Consider the following 25,548-nt stretch of genomic DNA (forward strand, 5'->3'; position numbering starts at 1 on the left):
ATCACGGATGGAACGCCTTTCCTTATAAGTTGCTGAATCAAGGCTGATTTGAGACTAAACAGTAATTTATTCTGATTTACAATGAAATTAAAACTAAAAAAAAAAGATTTTTATGCCTGTTTATCTATCTGGGTCGTTAAAGCAATTACCATCATTTTCTCGGAAAGCCCTGCCGTATAATGCTCACGTCGTACCTGCCATCTTAAAATCATATTGCGAATACGAAATATAGTTCTTAAAATTTTTATAACTTATAAAGCACGGAGACCTTATCCATAAGTCCTATAAATCTTAGGGGCCCAACTTTAATCAATGTATGTTATGTCTGGTAGTCAATAAAATAAATATTATAAGCCCCACTACATTGATTTATGCAGGAGCCTAATGCAGCTAAGACGGCCTTAATTATGATAAATGCTAAACATGATTTTGTTGTGGAATTATTTCTGTGTATTTGTAGAAGTTACCCGATAAAAAATGAATTTATTTTACTGTTTTATATAACAATTACCGATTTTTTTTTTAATGAAGTATACTGTATTAAATGGGCAATGAAAAATATCTAAAAACTGTTGTTACACGGTGTCGAATGGATATAACGTCACAAACGGAAAAAAAAATCCCACAATTTGAATTTTAATAAAGTCCCATTTTACTTCCTGACACAAATATCTTGTTACTAATCAATGATTTGACAATACAGTATGATAACACAATATAATGGTCTTAATAGTATGTGGGAAATAATATAATGTTTTATTCTATAAAATAATATTTGAAGATAATGTGCTTCAACTGAAACTTATTCTTGTGAATTTTTTTCCCCACTAGATTCAGTTAGTATACCATGGTGATTTCTCTTACATTTCTTATTATAAATCGAGATATGGAAATAATTTCATACGTGTGTGTACTCCGAATGACTTGTGAATGGAACAATGAACGCACCTAAAATAATATCAGAAACAGTTGTAAGTCTACGATGCACAAATAAATGTAAAGCCAATTATTTATGCCTTTTCTTGTACACACACACATAGAGAGAGTGGGGGACGACAGATTTCAATGTTTTGTTCTATTTGTTAAAAGTCTATTGAAAACAGACAGCCTGACGTAGATACACATTTTAAAAATGATACAATGATATGATTGCGCAGTAACCATTTTCTGCAGACATATTTCCGGAATTAGCGCGCCAAAACGAAGACATTTGATTTTTACCAGTACGTTGTAATTAGCAGAACCATATACACGTTCGCTTCTAGGGGTCAACATCTTGTATAGGATTCTGAGAATTATTACTTGCGGTTCGCGCTGAAGAGGAACAGATTTTCTCGGTAAGAGGATTTTAATTCCGAAACCGGTCCGCGAATAACAATGTTTTAATTTTATGTATGTAATTTTCAGTCTTGCTCGCTTACGGTTTGGTATTTCGCTGAATTTCTTTTGAGAACTATTAGGTCTTAGCAGACACAACATGTGGTCTATTTCTAGCACATTAAATGTCCACTTTACTGGTCATATATATATATGGGAGAATGTACGAAAAAACAACAACAGACGAGGACAGGTGGTGTAAACAACAAAAGGATGTATTAGTATGACGCTCGGGAATACGGAAAGTCTTTAACGTTTCGAGCTACGCTCTTCAACAGAAAGAATACGGAGACAAGGAGAAAAACACGGAGAAAAAAAATTGAATAGTGTTCAGTCAACGGTCAATCATATATATATAAGATCCCCTTCAATCGTGAATGACCATGTGATGCACCTAGAATGTTCCCCTCCGAGGTACAAGTCCGGGCAAGGTTGTTCATAAAAGACCAGTAGTCGCCCTTGCATACTTGCCTCTCCTCTCTGTGCCACTGATGTTATTCAAGGGAAACGAAAAGGCCGATACAGCTTGGCACCAGTGACGTCGCAACTCGTTTCTACAGCTGAGTGAACTGGAGCAACATGAAATAAAGTATCTTGCACAAGAGCACAACACGACAAACAGCTCAGTCCGGGAATCGAACTCACTGCCTTCATGATTGTGAGCCCGACGCTCGAACTACTGAGCCATGCCCCTTCACATAACATTTAGATAAATCATTAATTTATAACAAAAGTGTTAGATGTGTCGAAGTGTAGTAACGAAGTAAGAACAGTCAAAACTGTTTTCTTTGATGTTATCAACTCTAAGGATTACTTTTCTGTGTGTCCGAGCGAGTATAGAATGACGAATGTTACAAAAACGAGGAAGATTAAATATTCATATCTGTACAAACATCTATAAACAGTCATGAGCAAGCTGCGACCCGCTGGCTTTCTGAATGGCACACCTAACGAAAAATTACCCTTGTTTTTGTTTTTTGTTGTTTTTTTTAGCAGAGTGGCCCGTTTCTTGAAAGATGTTGGCCATGTTTGATCTATAGTTTGGATAAAATTGATGAACATACACTTACACGCACTCAGAGAGACATTGACAGAGACAGAAAGACAAGGCACGCAGACAAACAGACGGATACATCCGAATATAGGATACGAGAAATACGGAGGAACGAGTTAAAAAAGTTTCAGCATTCAATAAACTTGCACCACTCAACTGTATTGAGAACCCGTTTACCATTCTCTTGTTCTCATGTTTAAACAAGCGCGCACACACACGAACGTATTTGTGTAAAAAAAAAAAAAAGGAGCAAACTTCATATATATATATATATATATATATATATATATATATATATATATGAAAAATAAAAACATGGCAAATGTTTTTATTGTTCATTCCCTTCGAAATTTATCCCTAATAGGGGTTGGGATTTTAGCTGTTCCTTCTAGCGTGCAAGGAATCCTATGATGGATATCTCTTATGTGTTTAAATGTACATTGCATTTATATATATATATATATGAGAGAGAGAGAAATTAAACTCTACACTAGTATTCTGTATTGAGTATTACATATGAAAGCAATCCACTTCGACTGAACATATATCAGGTCATCCTATAAGTAATGTCCGGATTTTAATAAGGAAAACAAGTGATCAAATCTTACATTTAAATGAAACTTAATTATCAATATAGTTTCCATGATTATCCATGACGTCTTTTCATGTACTCGTAAGGTCTTTAATCCCAATAGTGAAAAACCTTTTCAGCTTCGAAGAGAAGTACTCTGAAAGGTTAGTTTCGACTTCTTTCAAGAGTTAACTCATCCAAATGATTCTGTAAACTATGGAACAAATGGTAATTAGAAGGAGCAAGGTCTGGGGAATAAGGCAGACGAGCAATTTTCTCCAAGTCAAGTTCCTCGATCTTCTCTGATGTGATCTTTGCAGTGTGGGGTCTTGCATTGCTCTGATGAAACACCACTCCCTTTCGATTCACTAAAGCTGGCCTTTTTTTCTTCAAAGCAGCGTTCAATTACTCTAATTGCTGACAGTAGACTTGAACATTGATTGTTGCATTAGTTGGCAGCAACTCAAAGTGGATGACTCCTTTGCAATCCCACCAAACAGAGAGAAGGACCTTCTTCGCATGGAGTTCTCTTTTCGATTGTGGTTGGGCCTTTTTTCCTTCACCAAGCCAATGGGTACAACACTTAACATTTTTTTCTCACAGGTCACCAGTCTGTTCAAAAAGGGCGAGATTAGTTCACGAGAACGAAAAGAAGAGATGCCACTCGGGATTTGCAGTTGGGTTCAGACAAATCACGAGGCACCCATTTCCCGAGTTTTAGGACCTTTCCACACCGTTGAAGATAGCAGTGAACAGTTGTATGGCTTGAACAAAGCTTGCTTGCCAATTCTTCAACTGAAACTGCATGATCTTTTCCAAGTTCTGCCAAAAGGAGCTTGTCATCAAACTCAATTGAACGTCCTATTCGGATCTCATGTTCAAGGCTGAAATCTCCACTTCTAAATTTTACAAACCCTCTTCTGGAAGGTCTTTCATTCTGGCATTCTTCTCCATAAGCTGAGTGAATATTTCGAGTCACTTCAGTTACAGAGTTCCCTTTCTTTAAACTCATAAAGCATTATGTGCCTCAAATGTTCCTTAGACACTTCCATGTTTAAAGAGCTATAATTAGTGAAATTTCAATTAGATTATGCTGCAAAATGAAATTTAATTAGTTTAAATATGTCCAAATACATATTTATACTCCTCAGTATATCGCGAGTTTCTGCGGCCGATGGGTATTTATATTTTTTAGATTTTAATTATTTCTGTGGTAAAATAAGCATTTTCACGCCTAAAAATTAATAAATAAAAATACAATACAGTGCTGCATTGTATAACACATTAATTAAAATATATTAAAAGAAAATACGTAGTGTACCATAGATGAGTTAACAAAGAATCGTACATACTGTATGGAAAACGAAACTCGGAATGGGAGTGTGTGGTGTTGTTTTGCATTTATAATAAAATAAATATATACAAATTACAAAAATAATTTTTAAAAATATACAGTACAGTACTGTTTCTACTTCGCGAATTTTCACCAATTGCAGAGCGTTTTGGAAAATAATACCCGCGATAGTCGAGGGATTACTCTGTGTGTATATGTATATATATATATATATATATATATATATATATATATATATATACACACACACACACAGACCCGCGCGCACGCACACATACTTACCTCCCTCTTGCACTCTCCTGTCTTAGAAAGAACTTTTCCTCCATCCCTTCCCCTTCCGGTCCTTCCACAATATAACCTCGTGGACATCGGTGGCGATTTTTTTTTCCTCCGTTTTTCCCTTCTTTGGACTTTCCTTGTTTCCGACGAAGAGCTCCGCTCGAAACGTCATATTCTCTCTCTTTCCTTTCCCGAGCGTCTAGTAACACAATCTGTATCACGTCCTCGCGTTGTTGTTTTTTGTCTTTTTCGAACCTATATATATATATATATATATATATATATATAGTCCTAATAAAACCCTTCCACAGATATCGGCTATCACAAAATTGAAAAGTGGAGATGCTTTTTCACTGTGCCACTCGAATCATCTGAAGATCCACAAATACCCATGACAAATATCAAAGAACGGAGTTAGCAAAGTTATTAAAATGATCTGCTAACTCCGCCAGTGACACGTAGAAGGGCACCCGTGCCAGTGACTCTGTAAAGTGATTGGCGTTAGGAAGGGCAGCCAGCCGTAGAAACCAAGCCAAAACAGATGACTTCAGCCTGGTGCAGCTCCCCGGCTTACTAGCTCCAGTCAAGCCGTCTAACTCATACCAGCATAGAAAACAGACATTAAATGATGATGATTTTATATAAATACATATATATGTAGTCGAGGAAAAATGTCATGGAATAAAAAGTCAGATTAAAAGGCCATACTAAGCTTCCATAAATTCCTGATTTAATTGCTTGTTTGTGGTTCTTGTTTCTTTGATAATTGATATTTTCCCGATTAAGTGTAATGGCATTAAATCAATCGTGTTGTCATTTTGAACAAGCCGTGTATATTTATCGCTAGTTAACAAGAAACTTGCTTTTCTTTTCGCTAATATTTATGATATTTAAATAATGAAATTTGACAGTTTTATTATATTTCCATTCACCTTGTGTGTGTTAAGGCACGCACGCATATACTACTAGTTAGTTTGATAAGTAGCCAACGCACGACACTTACAGCCCTTGGGTCACTCTATCGCTATTACTAAATATTAATAAAAATATATATTCATATTTTGAGTTCTATTTTTCCTGTTTGCATCACCTATATATATATATGTATATACATACATAAACATATGCGTGCGCGCACACAAACGTTACATAAACACATGCAGTGTCCCCATAAGAAAGGAAATATTCAAACTTTTCAATTTACAAGCCACGTGGTAGTATTATATATGTAGTGAACGTCCGTCTATATAAGCTCATGCCTATGTGAATATTTCGTCAACAAATAAAAGCAAACCAAGATCTGTTTACTTAAAAATATTAGTGACTTAGAAAGAAGGGGGGAGGGGGTATTGTTTTTGTTTCTCTGCATATTTTTGGCAACAGTGAACTCGTTTCTTTAAATCAATGTCAATGAAATGGTTGGTGGGGGGTGAATTGGAGCAATGGTTGCTTAGCCCCAGGTCAGCTCTGATACTGCAGACATACGTTTAAAGCCGTTTCCAACCGTGACCATCACCTGTCAGACACAATGTACCTAGGACTACGTTATCCACTGTATTCCTTTTTTTGCTTTTCAAAGGAAGCAGAATATGATTTGAAGATGGGTTTGGCTGCTATTTCTAAATGATGTAGTGAACCTACACGCTCCTTTCAGACTCCCTTGTTGGACCGATCGGTAGTGATTATGATGAGTGGTGATAATGAGAGAGACGGTAACGACGTGGTTGTTGTTTAGCTCAGGGGTTTTCAAACTTTTTGACTTGCGGACCCCTTTATATTTCAGGCTTTACCTTAGGGACCCCCTTATAAACGCTTATGAAATTTATACATAAATATTTGCTTAAAATAACATATATTTTTACATTTATTTATTTAACAGTATTTAACAAAATAGGTTTATTGTCAATTAAAAGATTTCGATTAAAAAACATATATAAAATCAAATTGCCCATAAAAAGTATTTGCTGTCCACGGACCCCGTCTTGTCCTTGCGGACCACAGTTTGAAAACCCCTGGTTTAGCTCCAGGTCAGCTTTGATTGAGTAAGCCTATGATCAAAGTCATTCCATATTTGATCGTCCTGTTTCTTTGGGACTATCTTAGACAACTTAATGCTATGTCTTCCCTTTTAATAGACAGTAAGGTGAGTTTTAAAGGAGATTTGGCTACTCTTCTTAGCAAATCGACAAATCACGTACAGGATCTAAAAAGTAGTGGTACTATTAGCAAACGGTGGGGTATAACAGTTTACATGAACACGCAACCATTGTGACGAAGCTGGGGGTTGGAAGTAGGGGTGACGGTGGTCGTGGAGGTACCGTTGTTGTTATTTCTTGTTATTGAAGTTGCGCCACGTGATGTAGGCTCATATATATATATATATATATATATATATATATATATATATATATATATATATATATGCATTAGCAGTTATGGTAGCGGGAGCAATGGTGTCCCACTAAAGTAGGGGAAAATGTCATAAAAAAACTGCGTGGGATACACAAGAACAGCAACATAAAAAAACACGTGTGAGAAAATTTTTTAAAAAGCGTGTGTGCTCTCTCTCTCTCTGTACATCCGAGGTTCACTGACTTTCCTTCAGAGGTGCCCATTTCTTTCATCTTTTTCACACACACACACACGTGTGTGTGTGTATATATATATATATATATATATATATATATATATATATATATATATATATATATACATACATACATAGAGAGGGAGAGAGAGACATAGATATATATATCAATCTGGACCTATTAGTCTACAGTGAGAATTTTTCTCCATAACAAAATACAGTGAATGGTTTTTTTAGGAGTTCGAATGTTTCAAGCATATTTGAACTGGTAATAAGTTTATATTTGTGCACTTCACCGCTTAGCCCTTATGTGTGTGTGTGTATGTGTATGCATATATATATATATATATATATATATATATACCAGCCACATGGTTCCGGGTTCAGTCCCACTGCGTGGCACCTTGGGCAAGTGTCTTCTACTATAGCCTCGGGCCGACCAAAGCCTTGTGAGTGGATTTGGTAGACGGAAACTGAAAGAAGCCCGTCGTATATATATATATATATGTATGTATGTTTGTGTGTCTGTGTTTGTCCCCCCACCATCACTTGACAGCCGATGCTGGTGTGTTTACGTCCCCGTAATTTAGCGGTTCGGCAAAAGAGACCGATAGAATAAGTACTAGGCTTCCAAAGAATAAGTCCTGGGGTTGATTTGCTCGACTAAAGGCGGTGCTCCAGCATGGCCGCAGTCAAATGACTGAAACAAGTAAAAAAAAAAAAAGAGTATATATATATATATATATATTACACATACACGTATATTCTATGGATAGGAAGTTATGATGACACACTGACACTCAACTCTGGCTGCACAGTTCCTTTATAGCAGAAACAGTTGTAAGCTAATGAAGGTAATGACGTAACTCTAGTTCTTATATCATTCATACAGACAACCACACATATACACACACTAGCACCTCATGGTGACCCTACAAAGGGCCCAGCAATTCAAGTTGACAGCAGCATGGTAGCTAAATCAATTAACGACATGAAGACAGGGAAAGCTAAAGTATCATCAGAGATGTTTGAAATAGCTGCTGAGGTGGTACACATGATTATCACTAAAATAGTTAAATAATTTATACAGGCGCAGGAGTGGCTGTGTGGTAAGTAGCTTGCTTACCAACCACATGGTTCTGGGCTCATTCCCACTGTGTGGCACCTTGGGCAAGTGTCTTCTACTATAGCCTCGGGCCGACCAAAGCCTTGTGAGTGGATTTGGTAGACGGAAACTGAAAGAAGCCCGTCGTATATATGTATATGTATATGTGTGTATGTTTGTGTGTCTGTGTTTGTCCCCCCAACATCGCTTGACAACCGATGCTGGTGTGTTTATATCCCCGTAACTTAGCGGTTCGGCAAAACAGACCGATAGAATAAGTACTAGGCTTCTAAAGAATAAGTCCTGGGGTCGATTTGCTCGACTAAAGGCGGTGCTCCATCTTGGCCACAGTCAAATGACTGAAACAAGTAAAAGAGGAAGATGTCACACCCAATGATTTGCGTAATAGTATTCGTCGTAAATTGCAAAAGGGTAAAGGAGATACTTTGGAGAGAAGAAACAGAAGGAGACTCAAACTACTGAATCAGATTATGAAGGTGATGCAGAGAGTCACAGCACACAAGTGATCTGTAACAAAGTAGACCTAGCAGAGATGCAGTTTGACTCTGGGCCCAGAAGAGGTACCACAGATGCAATATTACTAGTGAGAGAACTACAAGAGAGACTTAGAAAAGGTATTTCACAGGGTACCACATTCAGCAATCTGGTGGTCACAAAGTAAACTACATGTAGAATAGTGGCTTGTGAAAACTGTACAAACTATATACAAACATGCAACTGTTAGCATATAACAAATCCTCATTCAGATCTCATCCCAATGCTGGATATCCAAGAACGAAATGAAGGGCAGATTTTTAATCCCATACTCACCCTGGTTCCAAAAAGGTATAATATATCTATGTAGAGCAAATGTAGACTGAGACACAGGGGTCCTGGATGGACTGACAGAATTTCACGTTTATTATTACAGACGGTCCTACAGAGGAGTTCAAGACTGGTTGTCCATAGGAACCCCTGTATGCTGATGATCTAGTTCTCATAATTGAATCTATTTGGGAATTACAGAGGAAAGTACAGGCACAGAAGTTAAACCTAGAATTGAGAGGCCTCAGGGTATACTTAGCAAAAAGTGAATAAGAAAGAAGTCATGACATTGGTATCTTCAAGGAAATGGCCTTCCTCAATATGCATAAAAGGGGGTAGGTGTAAACACCATATGCTATACTCAATGTAAGCTATGGACATACAAGAGGTGTAGTGGAATCACAGGCAAACAAAGAGAAAATAAGTTTCATATATGACTGATGCACTAAGAGCAGTATGTGTTATGAGCACAGCAAAAAACAGATTCTCTTATATACCCAGTTGGCTCACTAGAAGTAGCTTTTGTTACCTAGATGTAATTAGCAGGAGAGGTACTTAACTAAAAGTATAGTAACCAGGGTAAGAACCAGTTGGGAAAAATTCAGGAAGCCTCTACTGGTGCTGGCAACAAGTATTTTCCTTTAAAGTGAAAAGTAGATTGTATGATGAATGAATTAGAACTGTGATGCTGCATGGTAGTGAGATATGGGTCTTAAATACACAAAACATGAAAAGAGCTGCAGAGAAATGAAGCTAGCATGCTCCGTTGGATGTGAAGTGTAATTGTGCCTGAACAACAAAGTGCAAATTTGTTGAGAGCAAAACTGGGCATGAGACATGAGAGGAATCCAATGATGTGTGCAAGAAAGAAGACTACACAGGTTGTTGTTGTTGGCACTCCGTCGCTTACGACGTCGAGGGTTCCAGTTGATCCGATCAACGGAACAGCCTGCTCATGAAATTAACGTGCAAGTGGCTGAGCACTCCACAGACACGTGTACCCTTAACGTAGTTCTCGGGGATATTCAGCGTGACACAGTGTGACAAGGCTGACCCTTTTGCATTACAGGCACAACAGAAACAGGAAGAAAGAGTGAGAGAAAGTTGTGGTGAAAGAGTACAGCAGGGTTCGCCACCATCCCCTGCCGGAGCCTCGTGGAGCTTTAGGTTTTTACGCTCAATAAACACTCACAACGCCCGGTCTGGGAATCGAAACCACGATTCTATGATCGCGAGTCCGCTGCCCTAACCACTGGGCCATTGCGCCTCCACAGGTATGGACAAGTGATATATATGGATGAGGACAGTTTCACTAAAAAGTGCGTATTACTTAATGTGGATGGGACCTACAGAAGTGGAGGAACCCAGGAAGGTATAGGACAAAGTGGTAAACCTCATGCAGAAGACAAAGGACTGATATAACTGGCAATATGCAGTTCTCAAGAAGACACACTCATCTCAACAAAACAGATTCTGTAAGCACAATGTGTGTGTGTGTGTGTATGAGTGCATATGCACAACTGCTTCTCACACACAAAAATCATACCCTGACTGCCCAATTCACTAAAGACATTACCACTACCCACCATCTCTCTAACAGCACAATTCTGTTATTGTATTTAAATGTGACTAGAACTGCACACTTCATCAGCTTTTTCCTGATACCCCCTTATCTTTCTTAATATAGAAAACCAGTTTCCATCTACCAAATTCACTTGCAAGGCATTGGTTGAACAGAGACTAGAGTAGAAAATACTTGCCCAAGGTGCTACACAGTATTTAATTCAAGAGTTTCAAAGAACTTGGTATTTCTATGGCTTACTTGCTCCTCCTCAGGATATAGTTGCCACTGGCTCAAGTAAAACTCATTAACCTTTCACAGGCTTTTTTTTTCTGAGTGGTGGGAGTAGTTCAATCTTGCCAAATGCTAACAGATCCTCCTCAGTAGGGAAAGACTAGTCGGGGCTTAGTTAAGTTTGCTAACTACTCGACCATGAGCACGTAGCTAGCACTGAATTACCTGGTTACCAGTAGTAAGGTTCTAAGACAGTTGCAGTATTGCAAAACATGAGAACATGCTAAAGAATACAGAATCCATCAAAAGTAATTATACCATACATTTGTGGACTTCCAAACAACTTTTGACAAGTTAAGAAGAGAAGCGTTGAGGTGTATCATAAATAAATACAATATCCCAATGCATCTAATCAGAAAACTGTAAAAGCTATATGAGGAAAGTATTTGTGCAGTTCTAAACAACATAAAGGTTAAACAAGCAAGTGTGTAAGACAGAGCTGCCCCAAAGGGCTTAAAAATCTTTTCAATTTACCTAAATAAATTACAATAGATACACTATATAGGAGGGCACAGTAAAGACTGACGGTAGAATGATGACAATGTAAGATTTGCTGTGATATTGCTGATTTATAATAGCAGATTCTAAAGACAAATTATCTGATGTCGCAAAGAGGCTAGGATAAGACAAGGAAATCAATTGTGAAAAAAACCAGGTCATTGTGACAGGAGAACAACACAGAACAATGGTACCAGCATGGATGCAGTTAAAATCAATGACATTCAGTCAGAATCAGTGGATGCATTCATGCAAAATCAAGATAAAGACACAAACTGCAATAGCAACAACAGAATTAGCAAAGGAAATGAGCAATATTTGAGCAGTAAGAACATTGCAATGAGTGACAAACTAAGACTAATGCAATCTATGATGACTGCATTTGTATTGTATGGATGTGAGATATGGACGTACATAAAAACATTGAGATGGAATTATCAGCATTCAAAACGAGATGTTTTTACAGAATTCTTGGCATTACATGGTAGGGTTGCTGGTACAACCAGTCAAACTTGGAACAATTTGATGTGATGGTTAGGGAGAGAAAACTAATAGAAACTGCAAAACGGAAAACACTGTAGTGGTTCTCTCACATCAGTAGGATGACAGGATCGTCTGCAGAAATAAGCATGTTTGGTAAAAATGGAAGGTAAACAGTGAAGGCAACCAAGAAGAGGCTTGTTCGATGATTTTGAGATATGAATTATGATGAAATCCTCAGAGATATGAAGAAAGGAGTGGAAAACATTGCTACAAAATTCAAGTTTTTCAATAGTAAAAGTGCTTTGGGAACAACCTGTGTGTAATAAAGACTCTAACAAAAATTGTACGCTTATCAAACAACTATTGGAAAGAACAGAGAAACTAATTTAATTAAAATCAGTAGACAATAATTAAATGCTTTGCGGTATTTAGTTTCTTCTTTTTTTTTACGTTCTAAGTTAACTTGGGTCAACTTTGCCTAAGTACGTTTCCGGGTTCAATAAATTATGGGCAACATTAAAATGTGTGATTTTGTATCCAAATAATAAAGTGGAAAATATCACTACCATTACAAAAATCAAAATACAAGGTCAAGGTAATCTTTACTTAAAGCGGCGTCAATTAACAGGGAACTAACAACATCGGAGAATGTACAAAATTTATTAGGCTTTTGTACAAATTTACTTATTATTGATTAAATGAAACGGACAACAAATCGCATCTTTTCGAAATTCATCTTGACTAAGTCACTACAATATAGTGCAAATGTATTTATTTAAATTTTATAACTCCATTCATAATTTTCTCTTACAAATAAATAACAGAATTTTTGTTTACTTTTCAGTAATGCTAGCTTCACAAATTAAATAATAAATAATAAACAACCGATTTTAAGAGTTTACGTATTCGTTTCAGTCATCTAGAGTAGCGAAATTTTTTTTATACATTCTTCATCATTACTGGGCTTCTTTAATTGACGCCGCTTTAATTAAAGATTTCTTGTTGAAGAAAGTAACCTTTTAAATCGACTGAGTATCTTACTGGTATCTATTTTACAGAGACATCAGGAAAGAAATAAAGTATACAAAATAGACTATCTAAAGAGCAGCTTCCGCATCCTTGGGATGGATGTGAGGACTTTTCACAAATCCCGTAAGGTTGCTGCGAACACTCTTCCAAAATGTATTGCTGTTCCCATGCTTTATCTAAAAATCTTTTGTCAAACACCTGCCACTTTCATCTACATAAGGATAGACGAGTCAACGGGGAGCCTGTATCACCGCTCGACCTTCTAGAAACAGCATCCCTTAATCACATCTTACTCTCTGGAAAAAGAAAAGAAAATGAAGGGCATGTAATTAGAGATACACTTTAAGAATATAAGAGACGGGATGGCTAAGGAGGGGAAATCTTTTTATCAGAGATGTGACCTGGAGTCTGATATACAACGACATCTTAAGGGTACCTTGGAGCCAATGAGGGAACCTTTTAGCGGTCATTCCACCTGCTAGAAATACCTGCTAAATATACACCAAATCAAATTCTACTGTTTTAAAAAAAGGAAAAGAAACGTAATATAGTCTTAGAGATCCTAAAAAGGCAAGAAGGCCACGGCTGGAATTCCCTTAATCAGGGATCATCTACGACTAAGACAATAACATTAGGGTATCCTTATAGTTTTTTAAGTGAACATAAATTTCTATTTTCGTTTTTGCGGTGGTTCACAGGCGAACTCAGGGAGTAGAACAAAACCTTAACTGTTATTGATAACTATTAATAAACAAAACAAAAAGATAAAACATGGAAACACTGAAGAAAAATAAACTGCAAATTATATTTGTATTTATATCGAGACTTATAAAATGTGTACAGAGTTCCTTGTGCAAGGAAATACCTGCTGAAATAGTGTTTATTTGAATTTAAATTATTCGAAAAATTAAACGGGAACCTGTCGTTAACAGTCGGAAATAATTCAAACGGAGGACAATTTGAAATGGATCACCGTTATTCGCAAGAATCGAAACAAGTTTTATTTGTTGTTTTTCCTAATTTTTCGGTTATTTTTTAAAATTTAAATTCATAGTTTTTCTTTAACGTATATTTGTTTTATTTCATCTGTTTATGTCACAGAAACAAACAAGTTATGACCTATTTCTATGAATGAGTGTGTATACGTGTGTGTGTGTCTGTGTGTATATATAAATATATATGTGTGTGTATACATATACATATGTGTGTGTATATATATATATATATATATATATCTTACTCATACACTACAAACATAGACAGCCTCGCACATTTTCATATAGATCGACACACAAAATCATTAAACATAATGCATCAGTGTACGCACTCATAAACACACACATATGTGTATATGCGTGTTACATATATATAAATTGTTAACTCACCACTTTCAAATCAAGTACTCCATCTTTGGCTTCCTGTAATAAAGATACGAATTTGGTGGTGAGAAGTCCAAGACTCTTCTCGTGTCGACTGGGTGTGGTGTGATCGGTTGCAGCCATCATTCAGCAAAAGCACCAACCGTTTGGTTGGACGAATAAAACAGCACACTGGGTACAGCAACAACCAACACCACCACTACCTCCGCCACCATCGTAACACCACTATATTCTCCTCCTCCTCCTCTCTGGCTGCTGTTGTTCCTTCTCCTTCTTATCTTCCTCCCTCCTCTTTCTGCTTCTTTCGCTTATGCTGATTGTTACTGCTGCTATTGCTGGATACTTACTCCAGCACACCTTGCGGTGTTTATACACCTTGTAGAACTGACACACAAACACATACGAGATGTGTAGCATACTGGGGTACTACTAAAGCAGCACGGTCCCGAACGCGCAGTCGCGCAGTCGCGCGTCCGCGCTAGCTAGTCTTGAGTGGTCGATCCTAACCCTAACCCTATCCCTATCCGTAACCCTAACCCTGTCCCTAACCCTAACCCTATCCCTAACCCGCGTGTGCAAATGAATACGTGTTTAGGGTTAGGGTTAGGATCGACCACTCACGACTAGCTAGCGCGGACGCGCGACTGCGCGTTCGGGACCGTGCTGCTTTAGTAGTACCCATACTGAGATATATATAAGTTAGTAAACCACATGCAGATAGAAATATAATGATATATATATTTATATGTACGCACAGATATAAAGTAATAGTCATAATGAGAGTTAACCCTGGTTGATCAGACTTGTGGTTAAAAGCAATCCAACCGTGACTATCTCGTCTGTTTGTATATCAGTAACGAACGAATCGTTCTGTAATTAAGACAGTATAGCGTGATTTGAGAGAGATTTAGTTGCTATTACTAGCGTCGGTGAAATATACATCCACTGTGAAATACACATCGATATATGAACTCACACGTGTTCACACACACACATACACGCGCGCGCGCACTAACTATATCAAGTTCGGGTAGATGCTGGTGTACTGAATGACATACACAATAATTTATGATGAATCGAAATTTTGACTCTTAGAGAAAGAAAACAAAAGCCTAATGGCGATCGCAAATGACTCTGAAGTAAATTAGAAACAAATGTTATTATTTTACTTGTTTCAGTAATTGGACTATGACCATGCTGAGGCACCACCTTATAGGGTTTAGTCGAACAATTCGATGCCAGTACTTGTTTTTTAAGTCTAGCGCTTATTCTGTCAGTCCCTCTGCCGAACCGCTATGTTAAGGGACGTAAGCAATCCAACACCGGTTGTCCAAGAAGTGGTAGGAGATAAACACAGACACACACATAGATGTATACATACACGCACATACACTCACGCATACACATATACACACACGACGGGCTACTTTCTGTTTCCATCTAACAAAACCACTAAGGTTTTAGTCAGCCCATGGCTAAAGCAGAAGACATTTACCTAAGGTGCTGTACGTGTGTACTGCATTAAATATATCATCACCAACTTGAATTATTTAAATTTATGCCATTGGCCCTCTTGAGTTATTTCCCTTAGCTCACTTTTTTTTTGTTATTAAACAATATATACTGGCCAAAAATCTACATAGCCGTTTTACTCTCTCACTGATGAATCTAATAAGACCAAAACAATATCCAAATCTCTCATCTTGCTTGCTAATAAGTTTTAGGTTTTCCTCCTAAGAATAAACATTCAATTTACAGTGAAATTAATCTATAGTTTCTAGAAATAATTTTTCCCTTTCTGTGTCACTAACAATTTCTGCAATGCCTTTTGTTTTTGTTTTTTGTTTTTTTTTCAAACTAAGATATAAATTTCAATTCATTAAAACTGTTTTTGCATGTAATCACCTATATGAATTACCTAAATTCATTCCAATGGACCATTTTAGTTATTTCCCTTAGCATACTATTTATAATAATCTACTATTACTATACATAGATAGAATGAGACACTCACTGTCCAATGACACCTTTATCTAAGATAGCAGAGTGTAATTTGAGGGAATTTGGTTGCTGTCACAAGCAGGACAAATGACTCTGAGTAGAGTAGTGACAGTCGTATAGGTTACATGTGCACACACAAACACATGTAGTACGACACTGGTATATGAACAGAGACTAACATTTACACAAGCAAATGAAGGTACTGCCATTGCATTCTATCATTTTGTTAAAAAAAAAACACTGCCATGGCTCCCATACTATCTCTTAACAAGGAAGGGCACACTAGTTTTCTCTGCCTTTGAAAAGTAGGAGGGTCTCAGCCAAAATAACTTTAACCCTTTAGCAAGCAAACCAGCTATATCCAGTTCAAATATTCTACTTGGTTTTTGCTCAATCTGACTATCCAGCTTTCCACACTAACACTACAATATATTTATGAAACTTCACATCCCTTCATTGAAATCTCAAAAGCTATGAGATAATGCATGCTTAGTTCAAAACCATGTGAATAAATTAGCATTACATTTGATAAAGTAATATGAATACTAAGAGGTTAATGACAATTCTGTTGGGATTACTTTTAACCTGGGGTTGAATAAAAACAACACTGTATAAATACCATTTGAACAGAGAAACACATAAACATAACATAAATAGGAACAAACAGTTATATATGTATCCCTGTAGTTATATTTATATCTTTGTGTGTGTTTGTAGTGAATCGTCATCATCATCATTTCATGTCTGTTGCCCATGCTGGCATGGGTTGGACGGTTTGACCAGAGCCAGCAAGCTAGGGAGCTGCACCAACTTGCCAGCTCTTGTCAAACCATAGTATACATAATGTGCTTATGCATCATTATGTATGTATATATACAGACATCTATTATAACATGACCATGCCAGTTAGATGAAATTGATACGAGAAAATATAGTTTGTATGTATCATCATTGTTTAAACATACACTTTTTTATGCTTACATGAGTCAATGCAAATTCCTTGAGTCAGATGTTCTTTATGACTAGACACTTTTTCTTTTGTGAATTTTCACTTTTTTTTTCCAAGCAAGGTAATATTTTCCTTTGTCCCTTAAACATGAATAATGCAATGACTGGACATATTTTCATGGATTACTGCAAACAAATGATATTGCTTGTATACTAATTATGTTTGCTTACAATTAATGTGTGTGGCCATACTGAATTATTTCTCATATCTCATTTTCATTTCATCTATGCAAATTATCAAGGCCATAAATGGTTTCCATTCTTTACTCTCATCTGCAGAAGAATGTTTTCTACTCAAAGTGTTTCATCAACTGAAGAAACAGGACAATTGTTATACTGATGATGCCTATAGACATGGGTCCACAACTTTTCCCTTGTCTTAGGACAATCACAATTTTCTGCTTAATGGCATGTCAATTTTAGAGAATTTTTGAAATTATCTCCCTTCCTCATTTAAAGTTAGTACCAGTTGCCATCAAGCAACTTGGTCTACCATCTCTGGAAGTGGATATAATTTCATTAAATCAATTTATTTTGCATATTATTTAATATGTCTATATTCATCTTTGTTACTCAAAAACACACCACTCACAGATCATTAATATGCGGATGGACAGACAGATGGCTGTTTGTTTGTATGCATGTGTAGGAAAGTGGTTATACACCATTAGGTGTACTCTGCTTTTGTACATTAAATTTCTTGAAGAAACAACGGAACGCAGATCTGAACAACACAACATTTATTTACAGTGGAATTCGGCTCACGCTTGGAGGGAATTTGGTAGCTCGTCGCCTCTGGTTACTGAGACGCCGTCAATGAAGTTCGTGGTTATTTGTGTAGCTCTAGTGCTGGAATGTTGGAGAGAACTCTGAGGGACGTCTAGGCTCGACGGAGATCAGCGAACGAAGAGAGTGAGAAAAGGCGCCAAAGCTGGGTGTCGAACTCCACGCATGCGCATGAGATTCTTCCTGTATTCCTTCCGGAACTAGTCCCTGCGCATGCGTGGATAAAACTCCGGACATTGAACATATAACAGTCGTCTGCTATAGGTGTCACTACACATGTATCTGTTAGGTTTCTTTCAATTGCTGTTCACCAAACTCATTTGCTCTGTCCAGTGCTATAATAGAAAACACTTGTTCAAGGTGCCACAGTTGAATTAAACTCAACTGGTTGGGAAGCAAACTTCTTAACCACGGCACATAAAATATACCATTTGAGTATGGTCGTTGCTAGTGCTGCCTGACTGGCTCCTGTGCCAGTGGTATGTAAAAAGCACCATTCGAGCATGGTAGTTGCCAGTACTGCTTGAGTGGCTTCCATGCTGGTGACACATAAAAAGCAACATTCGAGCATGGTCATTTCCCAGTGCCGCCTGACTGGCTCCCGTGCCAGCAGCACGTAAACAGCAGCATTCGAATATGGTTGTTGCCAGTACCACCTGATTGGCCCCATGCTGGTGGCATGTAAAAAGCACCATTCGAGTGTGGTTATTGCCAGTGCCGCATGACTAGCCCCTGTGCCAGTGACGTGTAAAAAGCACTATTCGAGCATGGTCAATGCCAGTACCATCTGACTTGACCCCATGCCAGTGACACATAAAAAGCACCCACTACACTCTCAGAGTGGTTGGCGTTAGGAAGGGCATCCAACTGTAGAAACCTTGACAGATCAGATTGGAGCCTGGTGCAGCCTCCTGACTTGCCAGTCCTCAGTCAAACCATCCAACCCATGCTAGCATGGACATGGAAAGTGGATGTTAAACGACGACAACGATGATGATGATACATATATATATATATCAATTTTGTTTTTCATCCTTTTGTAGGGGATAAAACAAGTACCAGTTGAGTACCAGGATCAATGTAATTAACTTCACCCCACTCCTTAAACTGCTGGCCTTGTGCCAAAATTTGAAATTATCATCATCATCATTATTATTTGAAGGTGGCAGAATCAATAGTACACCGGGCAAAAAGCTTAGCGGCATTTCATCTGTTTTTGCATTCTGAGTTCAAATTCTGCTGTGGTTGACTTTGCCTTTCATCCTTGTCAGGGTCAATAAAATAAGTACCAGTTGAATACTAGGGTCGATGTAATCAACTTACCCCTACTCTGAAATCACTGGCCTTGTGCCAAAATTTGAAACCATCGTTATTATTATTATATGTACACATACACGCACACTTACAAAGAAAAGCAACATAGCTGTTTCTATACACACATACATACACATTTATAAATAGCATTATTGTAACTTACTGAGATTTAGAAAATCAGATAAGTTAGAACTCATTTTACTATTCACTTTACATGCAGTAGGTGCCCATAGGTATTATTTTCCCAGTTATTCTTTTAATATATCCTGCCACTCAAGATAATTCACTTAACTCCTATATCTACCCTGACCATTGACAGTAACGTTGAAACTATATACTTCAATAAGCTCTAATAATACTGAAAAATATTCAGAATATCACTGTCCTGACTAATATGGCACCAATTTTATTTAATTTATTCGAATTTGTTTAACAATAAGAAATTCTTATTGTTTTCCCTTACACCACACTATATATTCTATATGTATTGCAAAATAATACATTACGGAGCTTTTTTTTATGAATACTACTGGATTGCTTGAGTCTATATATTGTGACTTAAATACATATATATATACACACACAGTGCAAGCAACTATGTGGTACTAATTCCAGTCCCACTGTGCAGCACATTGAGCAGGTATCTTCTTGTATTGCACTGGGCCGACTGATACCATGTGAGTGAAGTTAGTGGATAGAAACTCATTATGTATGTATACATACATACATACATACAGAGATATACATACACATATTTTACATCCTTACAAAGCAGTGATAATCAAAATACAGGTGTATATTTACTTTTTACACACTCCTGTTAAGAATGCAAAAAGCACTTGGTACAGGGTTGTTTCAGAAATAAAATTTGCTTTTAGTAGACTTATGTATGCAAAGACACATCAAACTGAGCCAGGAACAGTGTTGACAAATCACCAAACAAAACTCCTGTGCCAAATGCCTCTCATTCTGTACACATTTTTATCTTGATCCTTGCTACATTGTGTACATATACTAAATTCCAGATTGGCAAGCCAAGTGTAGCATGGACCAACAAACATACTGATTGCTAGTTTACACACACATATACATTTTTGTCAAGGAACAAAAGTTACGGCTTGGTTTTAAATGACTAAAAAGGCAAAATTACATCAAAGCAATCAGCTGACATTATTTGGAGATTAGCTCAACACTTTTTATATATATATATATATATATATATATATATATATATATATATATATAGGTAGGTAGGTAGGTAGATGAGGACAGCATACTTCTGTATGCAAAAGGCATTCACTGTGGTATTTTGTCTTTAACCCTGGTGGAACAAAATCCAATCATGACTGTTGAGGAACTAGCAGAGAAACTTGGAATTGGTCATTCAACCATTTATCAACACCTGCATGCCATCAGAAAAGTTAGAAAATTGGGTCAATGTGTTCGTCACAAACTTTCTAAGTCTAATCACACATAGAGAGTGAATATGTTCTCTTCTTTGCTATCACGTCTCATGAATGAACCTTTTTTGGGGCTGAATAATGACTGGTGACAAAGAACAGGTTTTCTATAAAAATATGACGTGTTGAAGACAGTGGGTAGGGAAAGGAGAAACACAAGTACCCCAGGCTAAACAAGGTCTTTATCCATATAAGGTGTTATCTGTTTGGTGAAGGTTTAGTCCACTTTGAACTTTTAAACTTAAACCAAATGACAACAAAGGAGATCCACTGCAAGGAGCTGGAGTGGCTTAAGTCAGCACTAGAAGAAAAATTACCATCTTTGGTTTCAAGACGAAAGGTGTTCTTCCATCAGGATAATGCTCGGCCACATACAGCAAGGATGACATTCTAAAGGCTGGAGCAGTTTGAATGAGAAACGATGCCCCATCCACCATATTCACTAGACATTGCCCCAATCTGATTATCACTTATTCCGCAGTCTTCAAAATCATTTGGATGGAAAAAGTATGAATTCTGTAGACAAGGTCAGAACAGCACTGGAGGAGTATTTTTCATCACAGACAAGTGGATTTTGGAAGAGGGGCCTTGCAAATCTACCAGATAGATAGAACATTGTAGAAAATGAAGGAGAGTATATTTTAGATTAAAAGAGAACTTTATCTTAATTTTGAAAAAGAAAAAAGTGTAAAAAAACCACATTATTTATGGGATGATCCAATATATATATATACATATATAAACACACACACACACACACACACACACGTGGCACTCACACCAGTGAGATCAGTGATATTCAGCCAGTTAATTTTGCTGTATAAAGGTCATTGTAGTTGCAGCATATATAAAGCAGGGCTGTGTTTTAGTAATATTCAACAAGCATGTTTCGGGGAATAGAAGGCATTATAGTAAATGTATAAGAGTAAGAATTGTGGTGGTGTGTAACAGTGATAGTTATTGAACTAATTCAGAAGTGATATAAAGAAGTCAGATGGAGACAAGATGCAATACCATGTTGATCTTACAACCCATATTGTGGACTTTACTGTCAGAGATGAATTATGAGGATTTTGCAATTTCTTGCTGAATAGCCAGCACAGATTTGTTTATAATGATCAAATATTTGTGGTGTACATTAGCTCTCTCTCTCCCATTAAATCGACACGGCCTGTACAGGTGCACAATGTGCCACAAGTCAGATGAAGTGATGGCAGAGCAATGCACGTTGAAGTGTTGTACTCAAGAACAAAACACGGTACCCAGTTTTAGAAATAGAAACTACAATCTTGCAATCATAAGTGCAACACCACAAACACTAGGCTATGATCTCTCAGTCAAATGATACTATAGATGCAGGCATGGCTGTGTTGTAAGAAGCTAGTTTCCAAACCACATGGTTCTGGGTTCAGACCCATTGTGTGACACCTAGGAAATGTCTTCTATTTTAGCCTTTTGAGTGGATTTGGTAGGTAGAAACTGAAAGAGGCATGTATGTGTGCATGTGTATTTGTATCTCATCACTGCTTTTGGTCTGTATACTTCCTTATAACTCAGCAGTTTGGCAAAAAGAGACCAACAGAATAAATACCAGACTTCAAAAAAAAAAAAAAAGTTCTTGGTGGTGTTCTTCAAGGCAGTGCCCCAAACTGCTGTCCTCATTCACTAATAAACTAGCAGTTAATCTCAACCAAAATTAATCCACCAAATTATTCTCAGTTATTTTTAAGCTTTCAAAATAAGCTTCATTCACTTTCACACATATTTACACAACCTCTTAACCATTTTTTTAATCCATCTTCTAAATTGTTCAGTGCTGAATTGAACACTGCCCAAATCTCTCATCTCATCATCAGTCTAATGACTGAAACAGAGAAAAGATAGACAGGTAACTATAATAAAGTTAAACAACCATCAATAGACAAATTAACAATTTTTTTTCCCTTTTTATTTTTAATTCAAATAAAAATACAGTCACTTTTTTTGTTCTTGGTTATAAATACTGAATCTTTACACCAAAAATTTAAATCATATTGTTTTTTTTTTTTCAATTTTATTTTACAAAAAACATGTAAATGATAACTACACTCTTGAATTACAAGTGTATAGTGTATGTGATAAACAAGATTATATAGCCATACCTAAAGGTTTCATGCAACCAGATTTCATTGGTAGACTATAAATCAGTGAGCTGAAAATGAAAGTTTCATGGTCACATGCATACACATACATGTGTGTGTGTGTGTATGGATGTATACAATAAGTGTGTGTGCTGTGTGCACATAAGTGAGACATTGAGATTTTATATATATATATATATATATATATATATATATATGTATATATATATATAAAATACTATAAAAATACATGTAATTAAATGAAATGCATATAATGCACTTTAAAAAGGTCTTCAAAAAGTAATTCGGAAAATACTTTGATCATATGCAAATATATGTATGCGTTTGTGCACGTTTTTTTTGTGTGTTTTTTGTCTGTCAGGAATTCAGAGAAAATAAAATGTATCCGTTTTATTTTCACATTAAAAATTTTATGAAACAAGAAGGCACCAAGATTGTAAGGTGTGTGTGTGTGTTTGTGTGCATATGAGTTTTATTTTACCAAATGAGTTCTCTTTTGTTGTTTTTATGTTCTGCAATATTTTAATAAATTCAAATATTAGCAGATGCAATTGTTTGAAGTAATATATATATATATTATTTTTTGCCTAATTAGTTTGATGCTGCCTTCTTTTATAATAATTCATGAAGTGAAAATGAAAACACTTGGTTTATGTTTTTTTGCGGGGATTGGTAAAGGCAACTAAAAAATATGTTTAGGAATCACAAAAAAAAAATGATAGCTGCCATCTGTATGAAAAACAGACAAGTTAATGTTATAATATTTAACCTTCCCTTGAATATATTTCTAGTGAAATTAATAATGAATTTGGAGGGATTCAATAAAAGAACACTTTCATTGTTAAGCTGGTGTTGGAGACAAAATATTTTTACCACACACACACACGTGTGTGTGTGTGCATATATATAGATAAAATTCTTTAAGTAGAACTCATTTATTTATTTTAGGCAGATGATTAATTCCATCAATACCCAGAGTTTCTCAACGAATGCAATCATTTAAGAAAAACTTGTTACATTATTGCACTTTGTCAGAAACTTAATAGTGACGAAGTGAATCATTAGTTTAATAAAAATTATATATTACACGCACACAAAATATATCTATACACACACACGTGTGTGTGTGTGCATATACATGTGTGTACATGTCTAGACATAACAATGATATCAAACACTCAAAAGTACCGATTGACAAAGTATCAGCCATCAATATATTTTAGCTTGTTAACATATGTGTACGAGTGTAGACCACATAGATATTGAAAAAGAAAAATTAATTTGGGAGCAATTTTTAAAGCTATATAAAGACTATAGCAGCCCTGTAGTATTGCAAAAACTTAAAACAAATAATAATTTCTGCAGCCAGGCAGCAAACCTGTAAGAGTAGCAAAGACAATAATAACAAAAAAAAATGCCACCTGTCATGTATTTAAAAATGAAACAATTGCATTATTTATTAAATTTGCCCTCATAACTCAGTAAACATAAAGTTATAAAAAAATAAAAAGTGGTTTATTATAACATAATAGTAACTGTTAACAAACTTTTATTAGTTTTGCCCACTGCTAATAATAATAATAGGCACAAGTCCAGAAAATTTAGGGAAGGAAACAGTCAATTATATCAACCCCAGTACGTCACTGGTACTCAGAAACTTAAGAGCTAAAATTGACCTCAGTGGAATTTTAAAGTAGAATGTAAAGAACCAGAAGAAATGCTGCAAAGTATTTTGTCCAATATTCTAACGATTCTACTAATCCACCACCTTTCCAAAAATAATTCTTTGTAATATAGGCACAAGGCTAGCAATTTTGCTGGTTGGAGATTCGTTAATTTTAATTGGTCCAGTCCATGACTGGCACTTAATTTTACCAAATCTGGAGATATGAAACGCAAAGTTAACCATGGCAAAATCTGAACCCAGAACAATAAATTCACTACTTTATAATTAATTTCAAAGATTGGCACAAGGTCATAAAATTCAGTGACAGCAAGAAACAACCAATGCAACTGACCCCCCCCCCCTACTCCCACCCACATCAACCCTGAAAGGGTAAAAAGCAAAAGCCAGCCTTGGTAGCATTTGAACTCTGATCATAATCATCATTTAATGACCATATTCCATGCTGGCATGGGTTGGACTAAAAGATACCACAAAATTGACTTTTTACTGCCTTTCACAACAGTAACAATTTTTAAAACAGGCCCACAACAATTAAGGAAAGGGGTATAGTGGATTTTTATTGATTTCCACTCCAACAAAAAGAGGAGAATCAGAGGAGGATCTGAAATCAGAACACAAAGAGACTCATCTCACTAAGGCATTTTATCTGATGCTCAATTCTACCAATCCAATAACAATCTCTCACATTTGCAACAGTCACTAATTCGAAGTAAGTTAGCGTTTACTGGGCTGGACAGTATATTATTGGTGCTTGT

General features: G+C 36.4%; 1 protein-coding gene across 2 annotated transcripts in view; it reads right to left on the reverse strand.

Moving 5' to 3' along the window:
- Positions 1-14,932, reverse strand: part of LOC106876502 (transcription factor E2F5) — a 39,870-nt gene extending 24,938 nt beyond the window's left edge. The window contains exon 1 of one of the 2 annotated variants that reach the window (XM_089338170.1): positions 14,403-14,932. In XM_089338170.1, the coding sequence (XP_089194296.1) occupies positions 14,403-14,522 (120 nt within the window). In that variant the 5' untranslated portion in view covers positions 14,523-14,932. The remainder of the gene's footprint in view (positions 1-14,402) is intronic. The other variant, XM_089338171.1, reaches the window with a different exon arrangement.
- Positions 14,933-25,548: the final 10,616 nt, after the last annotated feature.

This window comes from Octopus bimaculoides, chromosome 20 (assembly GCF_046866305.1).
Source record: "Octopus bimaculoides isolate indiv1 chromosome 20, ASM4686630v1, whole genome shotgun sequence".
Classification (NCBI taxonomy): Eukaryota; Metazoa; Mollusca; class Cephalopoda; order Octopoda; family Octopodidae; genus Octopus; species Octopus bimaculoides.